The sequence below is a fragment of the Trifolium pratense genome, linkage group LG7, assembly GCF_020283565.1.
Source record: "Trifolium pratense cultivar HEN17-A07 linkage group LG7, ARS_RC_1.1, whole genome shotgun sequence".
NCBI classification, from domain to species: domain Eukaryota; kingdom Viridiplantae; phylum Streptophyta; class Magnoliopsida; order Fabales; family Fabaceae; genus Trifolium; species Trifolium pratense.
In genome coordinates this window covers 56,671,238-56,688,978 of record NC_060065.1, presented here as the reverse complement: position 1 = coordinate 56,688,978, position 17,741 = coordinate 56,671,238, and the positions used below count along the sequence as shown (strand labels likewise).

Here is a 17,741-nt window from a genome sequence, read left to right as displayed (position 1 = left end):
TTTTAATTTCTCATATTAAGAATTTACTTATGTCGAATAACAACTTTGAAGTCAAGTTTGTAAAGCGACAAGCGAATAGAGTTGCTCACTCCTTATCAAGGGCGACATATTTTATGTCTAGTCGTCGTCTTTTTGAGTCGATTACTCGTTGTATTGAAAGTTATTTGATTAATGAAATGAATTGAGTTTCCTTTTATAAAAAAAAAAGTGAAATACTTTAACTAAATATTTTGTGGATCAACAAATTACCATAAATGCAAAGTACAATATACTCCGGTCTCATATAAGAATAATAATACATAAAAATTTATTTATTTGCATAAGCTGTTTTGCTTATACTAAAAAATAAGTTATTTTTCAATGCAAGAAAAAAAAAGTTATTTTAAACAGACCCTAATTAGAGTCTAATAAAAAGAATATATTTTATTAACAAAAATAAAATCAGTTTTGGAACACTTTACTTACAAATGAATCGGTCATGTTATGGACGGAAGCACTAATTGGTAGAAGTAAAACCAAATTTTGGGAACTAAAATGAGTCTCAATTTGGATGTTTTTTCTTTGGATAGAAATTTAGATGTTTGTTTGAATTGGTATGTTTCCAGCTCATATTATAAGGATGTTTAACTTTCTTTGTAACAAAATAAATAATAATACTTAACCCTTTTGATATATATTTTTTTTTAAAAAAAATCAATTTTTCAAATTTCTACATTATATGAAATTAAATTATCCATAATATTGTTTATGAAATTTTTAAAATTAGCTATAGATGACAATTTGGACGACGTGTTATTGCATTCTTTGGAAAGAAAGAAATAATAGGTTGGTCTCTCAGAAGCCATTATCGATTGAATTCATTATTGATAAAATTAAGACTCTTGTTCGGTAGTAGTTGAGATCAAAGAAAAATGTTTCATGTACGATTTAATTATGGAAGAGGAAGTTGCAATGGAAGATCTTTGATTTTAAGGATTTGGCGCTGATAGAGTTGGAGTGGGAGGTTGTTGTTAAGCACTCTTACCGTGAAGCTAACCAATGTGGATACGGTTGCGCGCAAACCATGGGTGCTCTTTGGATATCGAAATTTGTTTTTATGAGGCGTGTCCACCTCAGTTTAGACATGTGGTAGATGCTAATGTTATGGGAGTCCTAGTCCCTCTAATTTTCGTGTAACTTGCCTTTTTCCTTGGGCGTTAGTCTCTTTGTAATTAAAAAAAACATGCGGTGGTTTAATTCGTTGCATTGTTTAGAGCTACTTAGTTTCTTCAAAAGATTGTTAAAATTGACCAATATAATTTTTTTAAAAAAATACTCGGATTTTAAGTTTTTGGGATATTTTTTATGGGCAAACTAATTGTTTTTGTTTTCTAGAATAATTTAAATAACAAATGAGGCTCACATTCAATGCTTTGTTTGAATTGGGCTATATGCCTGGCCCAAATTGGCCAATTGTTTCATGATGTTTTCTCTTCCCACCTCCCGTGAATCTTTTATACCCCCAATATTCCAATTTTGCCCTTGCAGAAAAATTCGGTTAGCAGAAACCGAATTTTTACTATTGCAAATTCAGAGTAAATTTCGGTTTTTAGAAACCGAAATTTGTTTTCAAGGCAAAAAAAAACTTCGGTTTCTACGAACCGAAGTTTTTTGAAGGGCAAAATTGGAAATTCAGGGGGATAAAAGATTCACGGGGGGTGGGAAGAGAAAACATCTTGTTTCCTTCCATGTTTTTTTTTTTTGACACCGATGTTTCCTTCCATTATAATCCGATGAAAAACCTTTTTTATTTCCTTACACAGTTACACTTAATCGTCTTACTTTCACTTCTTTTTTTCCCTTCATGTTTTCCCTTTGGATATTTAATAACTTTTATTAAATTTTTGAAAAACTAAAAATTTGAGTTTTATATAATATCAAAAATTAAATTTCTAATTTATTTTCAAGAAAACTCATTATTGATTTTTTGGTACATAATTGGGAACGTATACGAATTTAAACGTTATGAAGAATAAAATGGGATTTTTGGCGGCATTTTGAGACTTAAGATCTATAAATGAGAGTTTTGGATTCTTTGCCATAATTGTGTGCATAATTACAGTTCTCGACTTTTCAAATTTAAAGTGATGGTTGAGTTAGATTGTTTAAAATGAAGTTATTGAAAGTAATATTAATGTGTGAATTTGTTACGCATTCAGCAGTAATTCAAACCCATAAATCATAATCGAGGAGTACATAAGGGAAGTTTTTTCTAATAGGGCGTCGATACTTCAATGACAAATATTCTACATTCATTGCATTGTTAGTAATGAGTAGTTTTTTGGACACAAGGGAGAATAAATAATTTCTTAAAAAATAGGATTAATTGCATTGTTGACCCCTTAACTTTCATAAACTTGCAATTTTGGCACCCTAATTTTTATAATAGCATTTTTGACCCCCTAACTTTAACCTCTTTTGCAAAATCCCAATTTTGATCAAGTCAACACACACATGACAAGTCCCTTAAGTCACCATATAATGTCATGTGGAATTATTAAAATAAAAATAAATAAAAATTAAAAAAAAAACACTTGAAGGGACGCACATGATACATTCCGTCATGAAAAACAACGTAGTCCTAAATCTTAAATTATAAAACAATATTTTCATAGAAAGTTTATGCACATGTTGAATTCTGTTTTGGTTGATTTTTGTCTGCCGAGCCTATTAAGACAATTGTTAAGGCTATGTAACAGGGAAATAATTAATCAACAAGCTTAAAGTTTTTAAGAAAAGAGATTATATACAGGATGTATTTTTCAACTAATAGTTAGCTTAACGGAACAAACCTTATTTTAGAAGAAATAGTGTAATAGTGAGCTCATACATTCTTAGATATGCAGACACACACATTCTCAAATCCATATTTTTGAAATAAAACACAATCAGAGACACACATTCTCAAATCGATATTCATTTAAATTTCAATTCTAAAATTACTACTTGATTTGAAATAGAACAAACGTGGGTTGAGAAGTTGAACATTTAAGTTGATTTGAAAGAGAAGATTAAGGTCGAAGATGAAATTGATTTTGGGATTAAATAGAAAACCATAACACAACACTACCATTGCACAACCGCATGAAATTTTGCAAAGTGAAAGATGAAACAAGAAAGAAGAAGCACGTGCCTTCATTCTACATTTAATTTTATATAAATTAAGAAACCACATGAATTATTAACCATAGTGAATTCTATATAAAATTTGTGATGATTGGCCATTTAGCTAGTATCATTTCCTCCTCTTCATTTTTTTTGTCGTCTAAAAGGAGGGTCATAGACTCATAGGTCCAAAAACAAATATTATTATTCGAATATTTTTTTATTTTTTTTGTTTATAATGAGCTGGGGATCGAACTCAGGACCTACTGTATAGCGTATTATCCAAATACCTCATAATTAAGACCAAATCTAGTGACTTTATTATACGAATATTTTTACATGGACCCAAAAGTCTGAACATCTTTTTTAATTGCACACACAATAATTAAAAAGTAAACGTAGAAAAAAGAATAATCGAAGAATATATACATTTTTAAAAATAATTACATGAGTTACATGGCCGGCCTAACTTAGTTAAAGGCTTATAGCAAGTTTTATTGTTAAGCCTTATAAACAAAAAATTACATATAATTTTATAAAAGAAAAAATCAATAGTACGTAGTATTATTTTGACATTTTCTTTTGAATATTTAATATATTTTACTCATTACTTTTTATATAGCTTAAACATCTCAACAAACTAAATATATTATATCGTTTTCCTTTTTTGATTTTTTGTTATATCTTATATATTTATTTATTTTTATATAGTTTATATCTTATATTTAAAACCAAACGTTTAAGATTACTTAAATTATTTGTTACTTCTTTATATTTTAACGTCATATTTCAAAAGAAAAACACCGTATCAAGACGGGACAAACACCGTACTAAGATGAGATAAACAAAACAAAGACTCCGCACTAAAAGGAGATTAAAACAAACCGGATGAAAAAATCACAAAAGAGAAAACTAGAATAAAACCTAAAAAGTATGTGAATATCACTTATTTAAATAAAGAATAATGCTAGCAACACACTCTTTAACAAACACAATCCAACACATACTCTCTTTTATTGGTTGAAATTCACATGGGTCCCATAAAAAAATGTGGACCCATATAACTTTTATGAGACCATATAAATTTTAACCAATAGAAGAGAGTATGTTAGAGTGTGTTTGTTAAAGAGTGTGTTGCTAGCACTCCTCTTAAATAAAACACACATAAAGAACAATCAAGAGGGGTGATTCCGGATCAAAATTGATCAACCACCCCTCTCTAATGATAAAACCAGAGAATCAACCACAAAAGTTGTTGCCCGGCGGCAGAGGGAGAGATATTTGTCTTGATTTTAATTCTTCATTCTTTAGTATTGATCACATTAATTGAATGAACCTAGAGGGAAATTAACTGGTTCCCATGACAACAACTTAATAAGCCGGACTGAAAATACATTTCATACTACCAATACGTGAGACCATTAAGATTAGCACATAGTTAAATTATGTACTGATATTAGGAAACTGAGCTGACTTAGAGAACTTGTTAAACTTTGAACTTCTAAAGGTTTTATGAAAGTACCAATATGGATCTCTAGAAAATGATATTTTGAACATTATTTTAGTAAATTTTAATAAAATATTTTTTTATTGTCTTTTTTAATATTATAAAATTCATTATTTTATTATAAATAGTAAAGTCCACCTTTAATTTAGAATTTTGGGACTTCTTAAAAAAAAAAATTAGAATTTTGGGAGGTTGATAATAGAAATCCCACTAGTGTTGGGTGTGGTTATGGTGCATAAGCCCAAACTTATGCACCATGCATAAACTTGTTTCCTACACCCACCATATTTGCTTCCTACACCAAAAGCCAACTAAAAGTCAGCCCAAGTCCAAAATTAGGCAATCCATTACTCGCGCGCCCCCCATATACTACCTCATTACTTGCGCGCCCCCCATTTGCTTAGCGCACCCCCCAGTTTTTTTTTCCCTTTTTTTTTCCTAGATTTCTTGTGAGCCCCCCAATTTTTTTTCCTCCCCTAGATTTTTAGCGCGTCCCCAATTTTTTTCCCTCCTCCAAACTTCTAGCGCACCCCCCCAATTTCTAGCGCGCCCCCCGTTTCCAATTAAATAATAATTTTTGTTCCTTTGAAGTATATATTATAAAAATTCATTTTTAATTAATTTTCGTCATACACCCCCTCGAAGCCCAACATAATAACGAATGGTTCATGTATATATAAAGCATACTTGTCAAACATACAATTTAATTTTAAGTTTTATCAATCATAATCACAATATAAATAAAATCTCATACATTAATTACATATATATATATATATATATATATATATATATATATATATATATATATATATATATATATATATATATATATCGATTTTTCTTTACAATAAAGAAATGATCGAATCCAATATCTCATGCATACTATCCAAATTTTTTTCAACTAAACTAACTCTAATTGCTTTATATGATTTTTTGCTTTATGTAGCATGGTTTTGTAAAATGGTTATGTGATGTTTTACTTAATAACAATGGTTTTAGTAGATAACATCTTGGCACTAATGCCCATATGAAACCATTTAACTAAAATAATGATTTCAGTGTATAACGCTATGAAACCATTTAACTAGACTAATGGTTTCAGTGTATAACATCTTGAAACCAAATAACAAGACTAATGGTTTCAGTGTATAACAGTATGAAACCATTTAACTAGACAAATGATTTCAGTGTATAACATCTTGAAACCAATTAACAAGACTAATGGTTTCAGTAATATAATCAATATTTAAACCATTAAACCATACTTATGGTTTCAGTAATAATCAATATTTAAAATCATTAAACCATTTAGTGTAAAACCATTTTACAATACAAATGGTTTCAGTGTATAACTATATGAAACAATTTAACCAGCATAATGGTTTCCAGGATTTTTAAAACCATAAAAACACAATATTGATTTCAATAAACACATAAAACCATTTTATAATACAAATGGTTTCACTTTTTAACTCTCTGAAACCATTTAACCAGCATAATGGTTTCCAGAATTTTTAAAACCATAAAAACACAATATTGATTTCAATAAACACATAAAACCATTTTATAATACAAATGGTTTCACTTTTTAACTCTCTGAAACCATTTAACCAGCATAATGGTTTCCAGAATAATTGTAACGAAAATTCATACTTATGGTTTCACTGTTGTAACGAAAATTTATATTCTCGAGGAAAACATACAACCAGAGAGAGTGACTGGCCTCAAAGGGTCTCAAAATATTCAAATAATTTTGTATAAAATTCTGCGAATTTTTCAAGAAATATTAATATTTTTAATAACATTTCTTCCTCATTTAAATAATAAAAATAGTTACAGGTGTCCAAAAATTCCCAAAGAGATACCCAAATTTCAAGAAAATTATGTATTATTTTTATATAAAACAAAATTAAAAAAAAGGATTTCATAGGACCCACACGCGCCTCCACGCGCCTCAGCTGCGACTGGGCGTAGATGACGCGCACTGTTCATCTCCACCTTCACCCATTTCTGCAATTCGCAGGTCACGCGACCCGGTTTACCGACCCACACGCGAAATCATTAGTCTTGTTAAATGGTTTCAATATGTTAATTAATTAATATTGACTATGAAGGTAAAATAGATTTTTTGAATCCTTAAATTTCAGCAACAAGAGATGCTTCTTGCCACGTTTCCCTAGACTAGGCACTTGTTCAAGTAAGCACTTATTTGATTAAGCTAAAAATAAAAACATAAAAATTAAGCAAGTAGAGGGGGTGCAGAACGTAAGTCAGGCGGGTGCAGAAAACAAATACAGAAGTCCAGGCCCAAGCCCAGTCCATTTTCAAAAAAAAAAGTAGAAAGGAAGAAACGATTCCGTGTGGCGCCAGTCCATGGCGCGTGATACAGATCTCAGATGTCGGCCTTCTGATCCATCTGATGGCTAGGATTTAACAAATCAAAATAGATCTGACCCTTTAGATCGTTTTATAATAATCTAACGGTCATTACTTAAAATTGGAGGGAGCCAATGACACGTCGCCACATCATCGTCTTCAACCTCCACCTTCTTCTTCCTCATGAAGAACATGAAGGGAAGCCATGAAAGCTTCAAAATACCTTCATGATCATAACAACAACAACACTAAATCTCAACCGAAAATTATGAGTGGGTATACCATTTTACTCGAAATTTAACGCTGATCATGAATCCATGCTTAGATTTCACAGTGGAGGTATAGATTTTAAAAAACGATTCAATCTTTAAAACCTAAAAAAATTGAAAACACTTATTTGAGCGAAATAAGCAAAATAAACGGTTGGAAAAGCTTGAGGACATGATTTGGAACATGAATCAATTCGAAACTTACTTAGTTTGACTTTTAATTCGAAACTTACTTACTTAGTTTGGGATTTTGAGATGATAACATGTTTCATCAAAATGTCTATGATCGGATGGTTGTGATTAACTTATGCACCATACATAAGATTGACCTTATGCATATTAACTTGTGCCACTAGTGTTAACATGCTTTAAATTTACCGAAAATGCCTAGATGAACTAATTAATTAATGGGTTTTTCTATTATGTGAAAATTTGCACATATTAAGAAGTTTAAAATAGTAAATTTGTATTGGAATTTGTGCATTTTATATTAAACGTATAATATTTTAATAAAGACTAATAATTATTGTTTTTTAAAGGCAATTCTAATATTGTAGTTTTATTTGCACACAAAATAAATAAGAGATTGGTTAATTTATATGCGAGCATCTTTTGTTTTTTTTGTCACGGATAGTTTAATGGTTAAAATTTTACCCTTAAGACGAATAATCGGAGTGTTATGGTTTGAACTTTGAACCCCAATTTCTACATATAAAACGGTGTCTCAATCAACTGAGTTAACGAAGACACGAGCATCTTTTATATATAGATTAAAAGAAATCATGAATGACATTCACAAGAAATTAGAAAAGGGTGCAAAATAAAACCCAAATTTCATTAAAGTATATGCACACAAAAACAGGTGCAAAACTTGAAAAATAAAATAAAATAAAATATTACAGCTGATCGATTCCATTTAAATTTCTAATAATACCTTGTTAATTTCTACCTAAAGCATGTATATATAAAATATAAATAATATAAAGTGAAATTTGTATATAAACTTCAATTAATTACTAGCATCCTAATCATAATATATGTATAAGTAATATATCTCTCAAAATTCCATTGAAGATAAAATAGGCTTCATCAATAATTAAGTTATGTTGCCTGGCTTGAGCCTGTGTGCCGTAATTAAGAAGTTGTAGAAGATAGAAAAAAAACAAATTATGGAGTTATTATCACCTTCATCTTCACCATGTTTTCTTTCATCTCTTGAATTGGATCCACCATTATAGGCTGAGTAGTTTTAGCTAGAAAATCCTCTGAAGAAGCCATGTACATATAGGAAGAAAAAGTGTTATATTAATTTAATTATTGTAGGTGAATATATATGCAATATAATGGATCAACCTATTCATTTTAAACTTTTGTTCTTTGACTCAACCCTTCCATTCCTATATAGCCAAACAAGTAATCATATATGTTTTTAAGTGGGTGAGAGTTCAATTTTTTCATTCTTTAATGTATGTGTTTCACTTGCAAATATAGATGGACACACTCATAGATGTTGTTGACGGCAGAAAAAAAATATTCCAGCACTTTATTTGCTTTTAGAAAGTTTTGTAAATTTTGTTTTCCATTTTCACTCTTAATTTAAAATGACGAGTTTACCAACAATAGATTGGTTCAAGTGGTAAATAATTTAAACCCCTTAAACTTGTGGTCGGTCACAGGATGTTTGATCTCCGACTCTTGCGTACAAAACCTGATTGAGGAACAAGAAACTCATTTTGTGTATGTTCCCCATATGTTTTTCGACAAAAGATTAGTCACTGTTAATCGGGTGGTGAAAACTTCGTACCTATACTATAATAATTCAAAAGTAAACTTAAGTTTTTAAATTTTCAATACAAAATAAATAATGTGTTAACAATTAAGTTTTTTTTAGATCTAAATGTTTTAACAATTGAGTTATTCAATTTAGAGTTTAACCTTGTGAAATTAAGGATCCGTTTCTTTTGTAAAAATATTTTCTATTTTTATTTTCTAAAATGTGTTTAATTTTATTTTACTATTATTATAAGAGAAATTTGAAGTGAATCATCATGATGATAAAGAGAAAATGAAATAATAATTAAAAATTATGTATTTTTGAAAAATAATGAAGACAATTTTTTTACATTTAAATTCATTGTTTCCACATAATGCATAGAATTATCTATATGAAAATTCTTTTACCTCTTCTTGTTTTTTTAAAATTCGGTATCCGGCTCTAAAACCGACTAATTTGAGGGGACCAATCCCACCGCCCACTTGCGGGGTTTATTTAAAGTCAGAGTGTTTTTTTTTTTGCTATGTATGGACTAACCCACCGAAATTGGCACCACTCCAAGAACTCAAACCAACACCACTAGACTTCTTCTTGTTAATAGGTAAAATTAAAACAAATTTTAATAATAAAAATACTTTTACAATGTAAACCAAGTATAATTATTCATGTAAAATTAGAGTAGAAGAGGGTAATTTTTTTTATATATATTGCATAGCATTCATATTTGAGGTGGGTCAAGTTTGTGAAACTCGTCAACTAGGGTTTGATATCTCTACTGACAAATACAAAAAAGCAACATTAATTTGTGGGAGACGGCAACAATTTGAGGCACTTTCGCCAATATAAATATTCTAATTCTAATGGGGGAGCCCCTTTGTTAGTCAAAGAGTAATCACCATGTCAAGCGACTATATTGCTTTTATTTATCTTATATTGTATTCTCTGTCCCAAAATATAAGTAAAAGCGAGTCAAAGAAACTTGATGTATTTGGTTAAAGATTTGGGTCAAATACATTTGTTTTTGTTGACCAACTTTTGCTTATATTTTGGAACGGATGGAGTACATCTACAACACAAATTAAATAACCAACAAATTCCTAAGTGGTCAAAGTTCGATTCTTGACACATGCGTATGAAAAAAGTTCGATTCTTGACACATTCGTTTTTGTGGAGATTAAACTAAGAACATGCAATAGTTTCACACAATTTTTTTTTTTTGACAGATAGTTTCGAGCAGAGTTAACATTTCAATAACATAATTATTATATCATATGACTTATTCCATGTGAAGTTGGAGTACAATTTTGACACAATTTTTTCTATATATTTATAAATATATTAGTGAAAAAGTAAATTCATTTTAATATAATTGTCAAACATACTTTTTTTATAAAATTAATTAAAAATTCAAAAATGTCTTATGAATATTTAAATTTAATCGAAAAATGATATTCAAGTTCAAAATATTTTATGAATTGTTCAATGTTTATTTCATTCTCAAAATGAAATAATTTCATTGTTGTTTCCATGCAATTTATGTCGTACTAACCACTACTACTCATCCCTACTTTTGTCCATACCACATTTCCTGGTTTTTTTAAAAGCAATGCTCGAGCACAAAAAGTTCTCAGCTCAAAATAACTACATAATATAAAATTTTAATTCAATAGTAAATTTTATAAAATTTATATTCGTTATAATAGTATTCATGATTTGTGCATCATAAAAAACTTTATGAAATATTTCACCATATACTTGGCCACCGATATATGCACTAGCTTGAATCATTGCATGCATGACCAAAAATATAGTATGTTGTAAAATTTGTGTTAGTAATAATGAGTTAGTAACATGCAATTTTTTTTGACACATTAGTAACATGCAATTAAATAAGTAATTTGTTGAAAAAGTGGAGCTAACAAAAAGAACATACTAGTATAAGCTAGCTTATAGCTTATAGCATATAAGCTCATTTAGTTAAGAAAAATGCTTGTTAGCACGAAAAGAAAAGCAAGAATGAATCATAACCCTTAAATTTATAACACAGTTGCAACCCGATTTCCGCTCCAACCAAACCTTATGTGTTTGTTCTTTTTATTATTTTTTTAATGCCTAATTCTTGCCTTTCGTTTACCAACCCTTCGTACTAATAGCATAGTTGTATAGTTAAATACTCCCCTCCATTCTAAAAAGTAAGTCATTTTGGGAAATTTTTTTTTACCAAAATGTAAGTCGTTTTAGAATATCAATGTATAATTTTAGTTTTCTTCCTAAAAATAATTAACTACTATACTACTAGGTCCAAAAATCACTGATTTTGACCATTAAGATTAAAAACCCGACCGTATGATTGAATTCCGAAAAATAATTAACTACTATACTACTAGGGTACTAGGTCCAAAAATCAGAGATTAGTTGTTAGTCTTGTACTCCAAAAAACTTCAATTGCTAGAAGGATCTCTTCTTCATTGCTGAAGAGGACGAAACACGTTAGTAGTGTCATGAACGATCAGGTGTAGAAAGCAATGGCACGAAATACAACATCCATTCGGATTTGGGCTTTCATATTCAGGCCCAAATAAGTTTTCAAGCCTTCTTTGGTCATCTCGCACTTGAATCTCAAGATGGTGGGCTAAATACACTATTAGAAAGAGGAAGACTCCCCGCCACCGGAATTTTCATTTTTGCCCTTGCGAAAAAACTTCAGAACATGTTTTTCGATGTTTTCCTAGTTCAAATATTATTTTTAACTGCAAAATTTTTTTGAAAAATGGGTTCAGAAAATTTTACACAATGGCGAAAATGAAAATTTGGGAAGGAGGGGGGTAGAGAATTTTTCTTAGAAGAGGCAGCGGTTGCTCTCCTTCCCTGCATTGCCCGCATAGGCAAAAATACACTATCGGTCGGATATCTATCAATAAAATTTTATATTACCGAAAAATATCTTCCGGTGAGTTGATGGAGGGAGCAATTTAGAGCAATGCATCAAGGGAGAAAAGAGCAATTACCATTAGAAGATTGTTGTTATTCTCGTTGGGTTAAATGTACCCCATATGCGGGCGTAGGCGATTGTTTATTTGGGAGGAGGAAAAGTTTAGGAGTGTACTTTTTTGTTAGAAAAATGTGTTTTGCAGGCTTGTTGTTTTTGATGCGTAGAGATGAAATCTTGATCTTAATGAATGCTATTCAGCTAAAAGAGTGTACCAAAGAGTGTACCAAATTATAAGTCACTATATATTATCAATAAAGTATTTAATGCTAGTTTTCCTATTATACCTTTAATTATTTATTACTCTCTCTTCTTTCAATTCTTCAATTTAGTTTTTTATATCATTAATTAAGGACAATTTTGTAAACTAACTCATAATTTATCTTTTTACACGTAGACTTATTTAATAATAGACTTCTAATAAAGGATAATTTGCATCGGTGTAATATTTTAAACACAAATTCTGTGTTTTTTTTTTTTTTTGGTTTACAATGAGCTGGAAATCGAACCCAGAACTTATAGCATACTCCCTCCGTCCCAAATTATAAGGGAAAAAACAAAAATCACACTTATTAAGAAAAAGTAAAACAAGATAATTTGAAATATGTTTTTTTGGGTTTTCCTTGGAATAAGTTGTATGAGAAGATGTAAAAGCAATTCTTATTAGTTGTTGTTTATTAAGAAAATAGGAGAGAGAAAATTAAATGAAATTTGCATTAAATTTTATGATATTAAGGAAAAAACATTCTTGAAAATAGTTTTCCCTTATAATTTAGGACAAAAAAATAAGATTTTTTCCCTTATAATTTCGGACGGAGGGAGTCTATCCAAATCCCTCACCACTAACAAATTTTGTGCTTTGTTATAGAATTTGTGACCAAAGTTATGGAAATTTGCTCAAAAATTGGCCGCCCTAATAAGAGTATGAGCAGTCGAATTCACTTGCCTCCTGACAAGTTTAATCTCAAAGTTTAGAAAAGACGCATAAAAATAACAATATCATATGAACATATGTACTCCCTCCGTCCCAAATTATAAGGGAAAATAAAAAAATCACACTTATTAAGAAAAAGTAAAACATATATATTTTTTTTAAAGTTTTATAGACCAACACCTTAAAAATATAAATTTTAGGTTTTTCATTGCATATCTTTTCTTTTATTTCTTTTTTTTACTTTCTTAACTGGTGTAATTTTTTTAGCAATCTTAACTAGGGTACTTGGTGAGTGCACTAGCTTAAACATAAAATCTTATACCTTAATTATGCTCTCATATCTTATCATTTTTTAGAGAAATGCCCTACAATAATACTATATATTGGGCCTGTTTGGATTAACTTATTTTTGAGTTTGCAAATATTTTATACAATTTTTATGTATTATTATAAGTTTGTCAACGTAGTTTATGGGTCCGTTTGACCCGACTTTTTTAGCTTTTTTTTATAGCTTATGCAAACAGCTTATGCAATTTTTATATACTATTATATGTTTCTCAAGGTAGTTTATGATAAAATAGCTTATAAAATTACAATTTTCACTAGTGTGAACTTATAAAATAACATAAAACATAATTTATATTGCATAAGCTCTAAAAAAAATCGGGCCAAACGAGCTCTATGATAAAATAGCTTATAAAAAAAATACAATTTTTATTGAACTTATAAAATAATATAAAATTTAATTTATATTGCATAAGTCGTTTAGATAAGCTCAAAAATAAGCTAATTCAAACTAAAAAAAACCGACTCACTTATATTTTTTCCCAACATCCACATCTTTGTGCATATCCTTAAAATTTTGATATTTATATAAATCCTTTTTGACCGTAATCCGTTCCTATCTTTATGCATGCATAAGTCTAAAATTAAAACCAGTATCAACAAAAAAAAAAAAAAAACGTGAATTACTACTAGTTAGTTTGAAAATAAACAAGCAAGCAAAATACATTCAAAATTTGAATGAACAAAATGAGATAGTAATAAATAGTAAGATTAATAATCAAATCACGTGGTATTAATTTTGTGTACTCCAAGGAGTCAAACAAAGCCATTGGAAATTGCATCATCCATGAAAAAATTCCATTGATGGGTTCTTGTTTCTAACTCCATTTGGTAAAGTCCTTTTCATCAAGTATTGTATCAGTCTCATATCAGAAAAAACTGAATCAACTTTCACAGAGAAACTGTCATTGTCAGCAAGAAAATTTTCTGCAATCACTGTTCAAAGATCTTTTCCAGCACAAGTTAAAAAATCCAAATTCTCAAAACCCATTTCACCCTATTATCAGAGCCTAAAAGGGTCATACTCAAACTGAAAGGTTTGAACTTTCAACCAGAAAAGATTCAATTTTTATTTCTATGATTAGGATCAAAAATAAATTTTTAAGCATGAGAAAATGGGAATTATTGTGTTTTTTTGTAGGGTAATTGTGATTATTATTGGAGTGAGAAAATGGGAATTTTTTGTGGTGTTTCAATATTTTTTGAATTTAAAGAAGATCTTCCTAGGCTTTTTTCTAGTAATTATTACTACTTTTTCAATTTCATCTTTGTTCTTTGTTTTTGATGTTTAACTTTTGTCTTATATCTTCATCATGTGTGTCAGAATAAGATTTGTCCTTTAATATTTAATTTATTATACTATTATTTTAAAATTTGATGATTCTGTGTAAAAAAAATAAAAACAATGATGATTCTGGTTATTATTATTATATTATTATATCATTGTAGTGTTTATATTTATATTTGTGGTATAGTTTCTGCTAAATTATTATTTGGCAACATTATTCTGGCACTAAATTCCACTTTGTTCTTGTTCATCTTTTTTTAAAAACAAAAAATTGTGTCAATTTTCTATATATTATACTGCATTAGGCACCACTTGTGTTCATTGTGTTATTACACTTGTTCATAACACTTGTCATTTTTTTTCACATTTGAGTTTAACTTTTTGACATTGTTTCAAACTTCATTCAGATTGTGACACACACAAAAAAAGTTTAAACATGGGAAAAGCTTCTAGGTGGTTAAAGGGGTTGTTTGGATTGAAGAAAGAAAAGGAACATAGTAACAAATCAGGTCCATTGGTTTTTGACAAGAAGGAGAAGAAAAGATCAGGGAAAGATGATAATCACATTGATTATCAGAATCACATTCCTCAAACCAATGCTGCAGCATTTGATGCTAATGCTTGGTACAAATCCTATGTTGCTGAAAAACAGAATGAGCATAGAAAAAATGCAATTTTGCTGAGGTCATTAAGCCATGGAAGTGGCAGATTGTTTTTTGGAAGCAGGGAGAAGTTGGCTGCTGTAAAGATCCAAACTTTTTTCAGAGGCTATTTGGTATGTAAATGTGACCAACTTTTGTATTATAGTGAAGTTCATATTAAATTTGTTTTAGGGATGTTTGTTTTTTTCCTCATAAGTTGTTGTCTGTTTTTTGTTTCCACAAATTAACAAAATTTGCTGAATTTGATTGTTTTGTTAATGGTGATGCTTGTAATTAACTTTGTCTTTGTAACCTCTGTAACACTTACACTTTTGATCGATTGGACGACATAGATATGAATGATTGCCTTCAATATATTCATTTTTTCAAATTTTTACTAGTGTCGGTGTAAGTGTCATATCCAGTGTCTGTGTCGACTTTTCATACTTTGTGACACATGCTTTTTTTTATGATGGAACAGTACCTTTTTGAATTTTTGGTCATTGATTTGAAATAACTGTCTTAATTCATAATGTTCTACTTATATGCTTAATAATAATCTTAATCTGTGATCCATTTATTCATGGCTAATTTCAACACCTAGCTAATCAGTATCATCATCTAATGCAAGCATTTTGTTCTGCTATAGTAATTTATATTTTGTTCTGTTAGCAATTCAATTCAAATTCTTTATATCATTGTTTCATTCAGGCGCGAAAGGCTCTTAGAGCGCTAAAAGCACTTGTTAAGATACAAGCTCTTGTTAGAGGATACCTAGTTCGAAAAAGGGTTGCTGCAACACTTCACAGGATGCAAGCACTCATGAGAGCTCAAGCTGTTATCCGGTCAAGGCGAGCTCGTAATTCCATCGACAAGGAGAACATATATCAGTCAGAAATCCGTGGGCGAAAACATGTGGTAATTAAAATGATTTCTTGATAATGAATGATTCATGCATGCCAAGTCAAATAGATTTCATCAAATATTTAGTCTTATTTACTTAGTCTTATGTGTGTGTGTGTTTTTTCTACTCTTGCAGCAAACATTTGATGAAACTAGAAATGAACAACCCAATAAATGGCTTCCAAATTCGTCAAGTAAATTTGCTCCAAACCCGAAAATTGTTGTGGTTGATCCTCACAGGCCTCGTTCGAGATCTACAATGTCTGAATCTGGAGATGATCTGCATGATTACTATGAAGCAACATCATCCTCTCGTCCTTATCCAATTCCACGTCGAATTTCAGTTCACGAATGCCCAAATTCTCAAGATTTTGATTGGTCCGTCGATAATGTCAACAATGAACGTAAGCTATACACGGCTCATAGCACTCCTAGATTAGCCAATTTTACGCAAACTAATACTCCGGAGAGGAGTGTTTCTGGAGAGACAGCCTTGTTCTTGCCTTACGCCAATTTTCCTAACTACATGGCTAATACTCATTCATCTAAGGCAAGAGTAGTAAGGTCTCACAGTGCTCCCAAGCAAAGACCTGAGCTCAAGAAAAGGGTTCCATTTGATGAAATCATGGCCAAAAGAAATAGCATAAGTTGTGTTAGAATGCATTGGTAATCCAATCAATATATTGTTTTGATTATGTTATTTAAAGCTAGTTGGAAAATCAAAAGGAAAATTTCATAGCATAATGAAGTAAAGATGTCTTTGCTGATACTATTTACTTTGAAATTTCTGTTTCCTCTTTTGCTTGCTTTCAACAAAGCATAAGATTTCATTTTCTATCTTGTGGCTGTTTATAATTAACAATTGCAATATTGCATAGTGATTTATGTTTTTTGTTTTAACCCTCTGATCTATAGAAGAAAGAAACTTTGATAATTTGAAATACGGTAGCAGTATCATATCGTTTTTATTTGAGGATTCCTTCAAATTTCAATACAAGTTACTATGAACTTAGTATTCGTCCTCATAGTGCATGGTGTTTAAACCAAACTCGCAATCCTGCATGACAAGAAAACCTCTAGATAGATATTGTGTTAAGACAACCCCAAAGAGTATGCGAGCGTGTCACTCTCAATGGACGCACAACATCTATGAGAAGTATTAGATGTGGTGCGTTAAATTTCGAGAAGAAGTATTAGACGCACCACATCTAAAGTCATTCGTAGGAAGACTAGCATGCATCACCAACCAACAAAAATGTTTCGGATTTTCAATAATTTATAACCGCCAAATCCAACTCCAACAAGTAGTGGCGACAGGAAAAACACTCCAAATTTGTCTATCATCAATCTCACGACCAATGATAATACTACCAATGCAATCTTGGTAAAAGGATGTAAGTTGAGTGTAGAGTTTGTTGAAGTTTCAATTCCATTATCTTACCTTATATTGAGATTTTAAAAGACTAAGATTCTTAATACATGATTGTAATGGATTTTTAACACAGATTTTCAAGATTTCAAAGTAATTTATAAATTTTTATGATTTCTAACATAACTTTCAAAATGCA

General features: G+C 30.1%; 1 protein-coding gene across 1 annotated transcript; it reads left to right on the top strand.

The window, feature by feature from the left end:
- Nucleotides 1-14,230: 14,230 nt before the first annotated feature.
- LOC123898930 (protein IQ-domain 26-like) lies at nucleotides 14,231-16,902 on the top strand. The gene is made up of 4 exons (XM_045949970.1): nucleotides 14,231-14,378; nucleotides 15,037-15,404; nucleotides 15,982-16,188; nucleotides 16,310-16,902. Exons 2-4 carry the CDS (start codon nucleotides 15,066-15,068, stop codon nucleotides 16,841-16,843), a joined length of 1,080 nt encoding a protein of 359 aa, XP_045805926.1. The 5' UTR covers nucleotides 14,231-14,378; nucleotides 15,037-15,065; the 3' UTR covers nucleotides 16,844-16,902.
- Nucleotides 16,903-17,741: the final 839 nt, after the last annotated feature.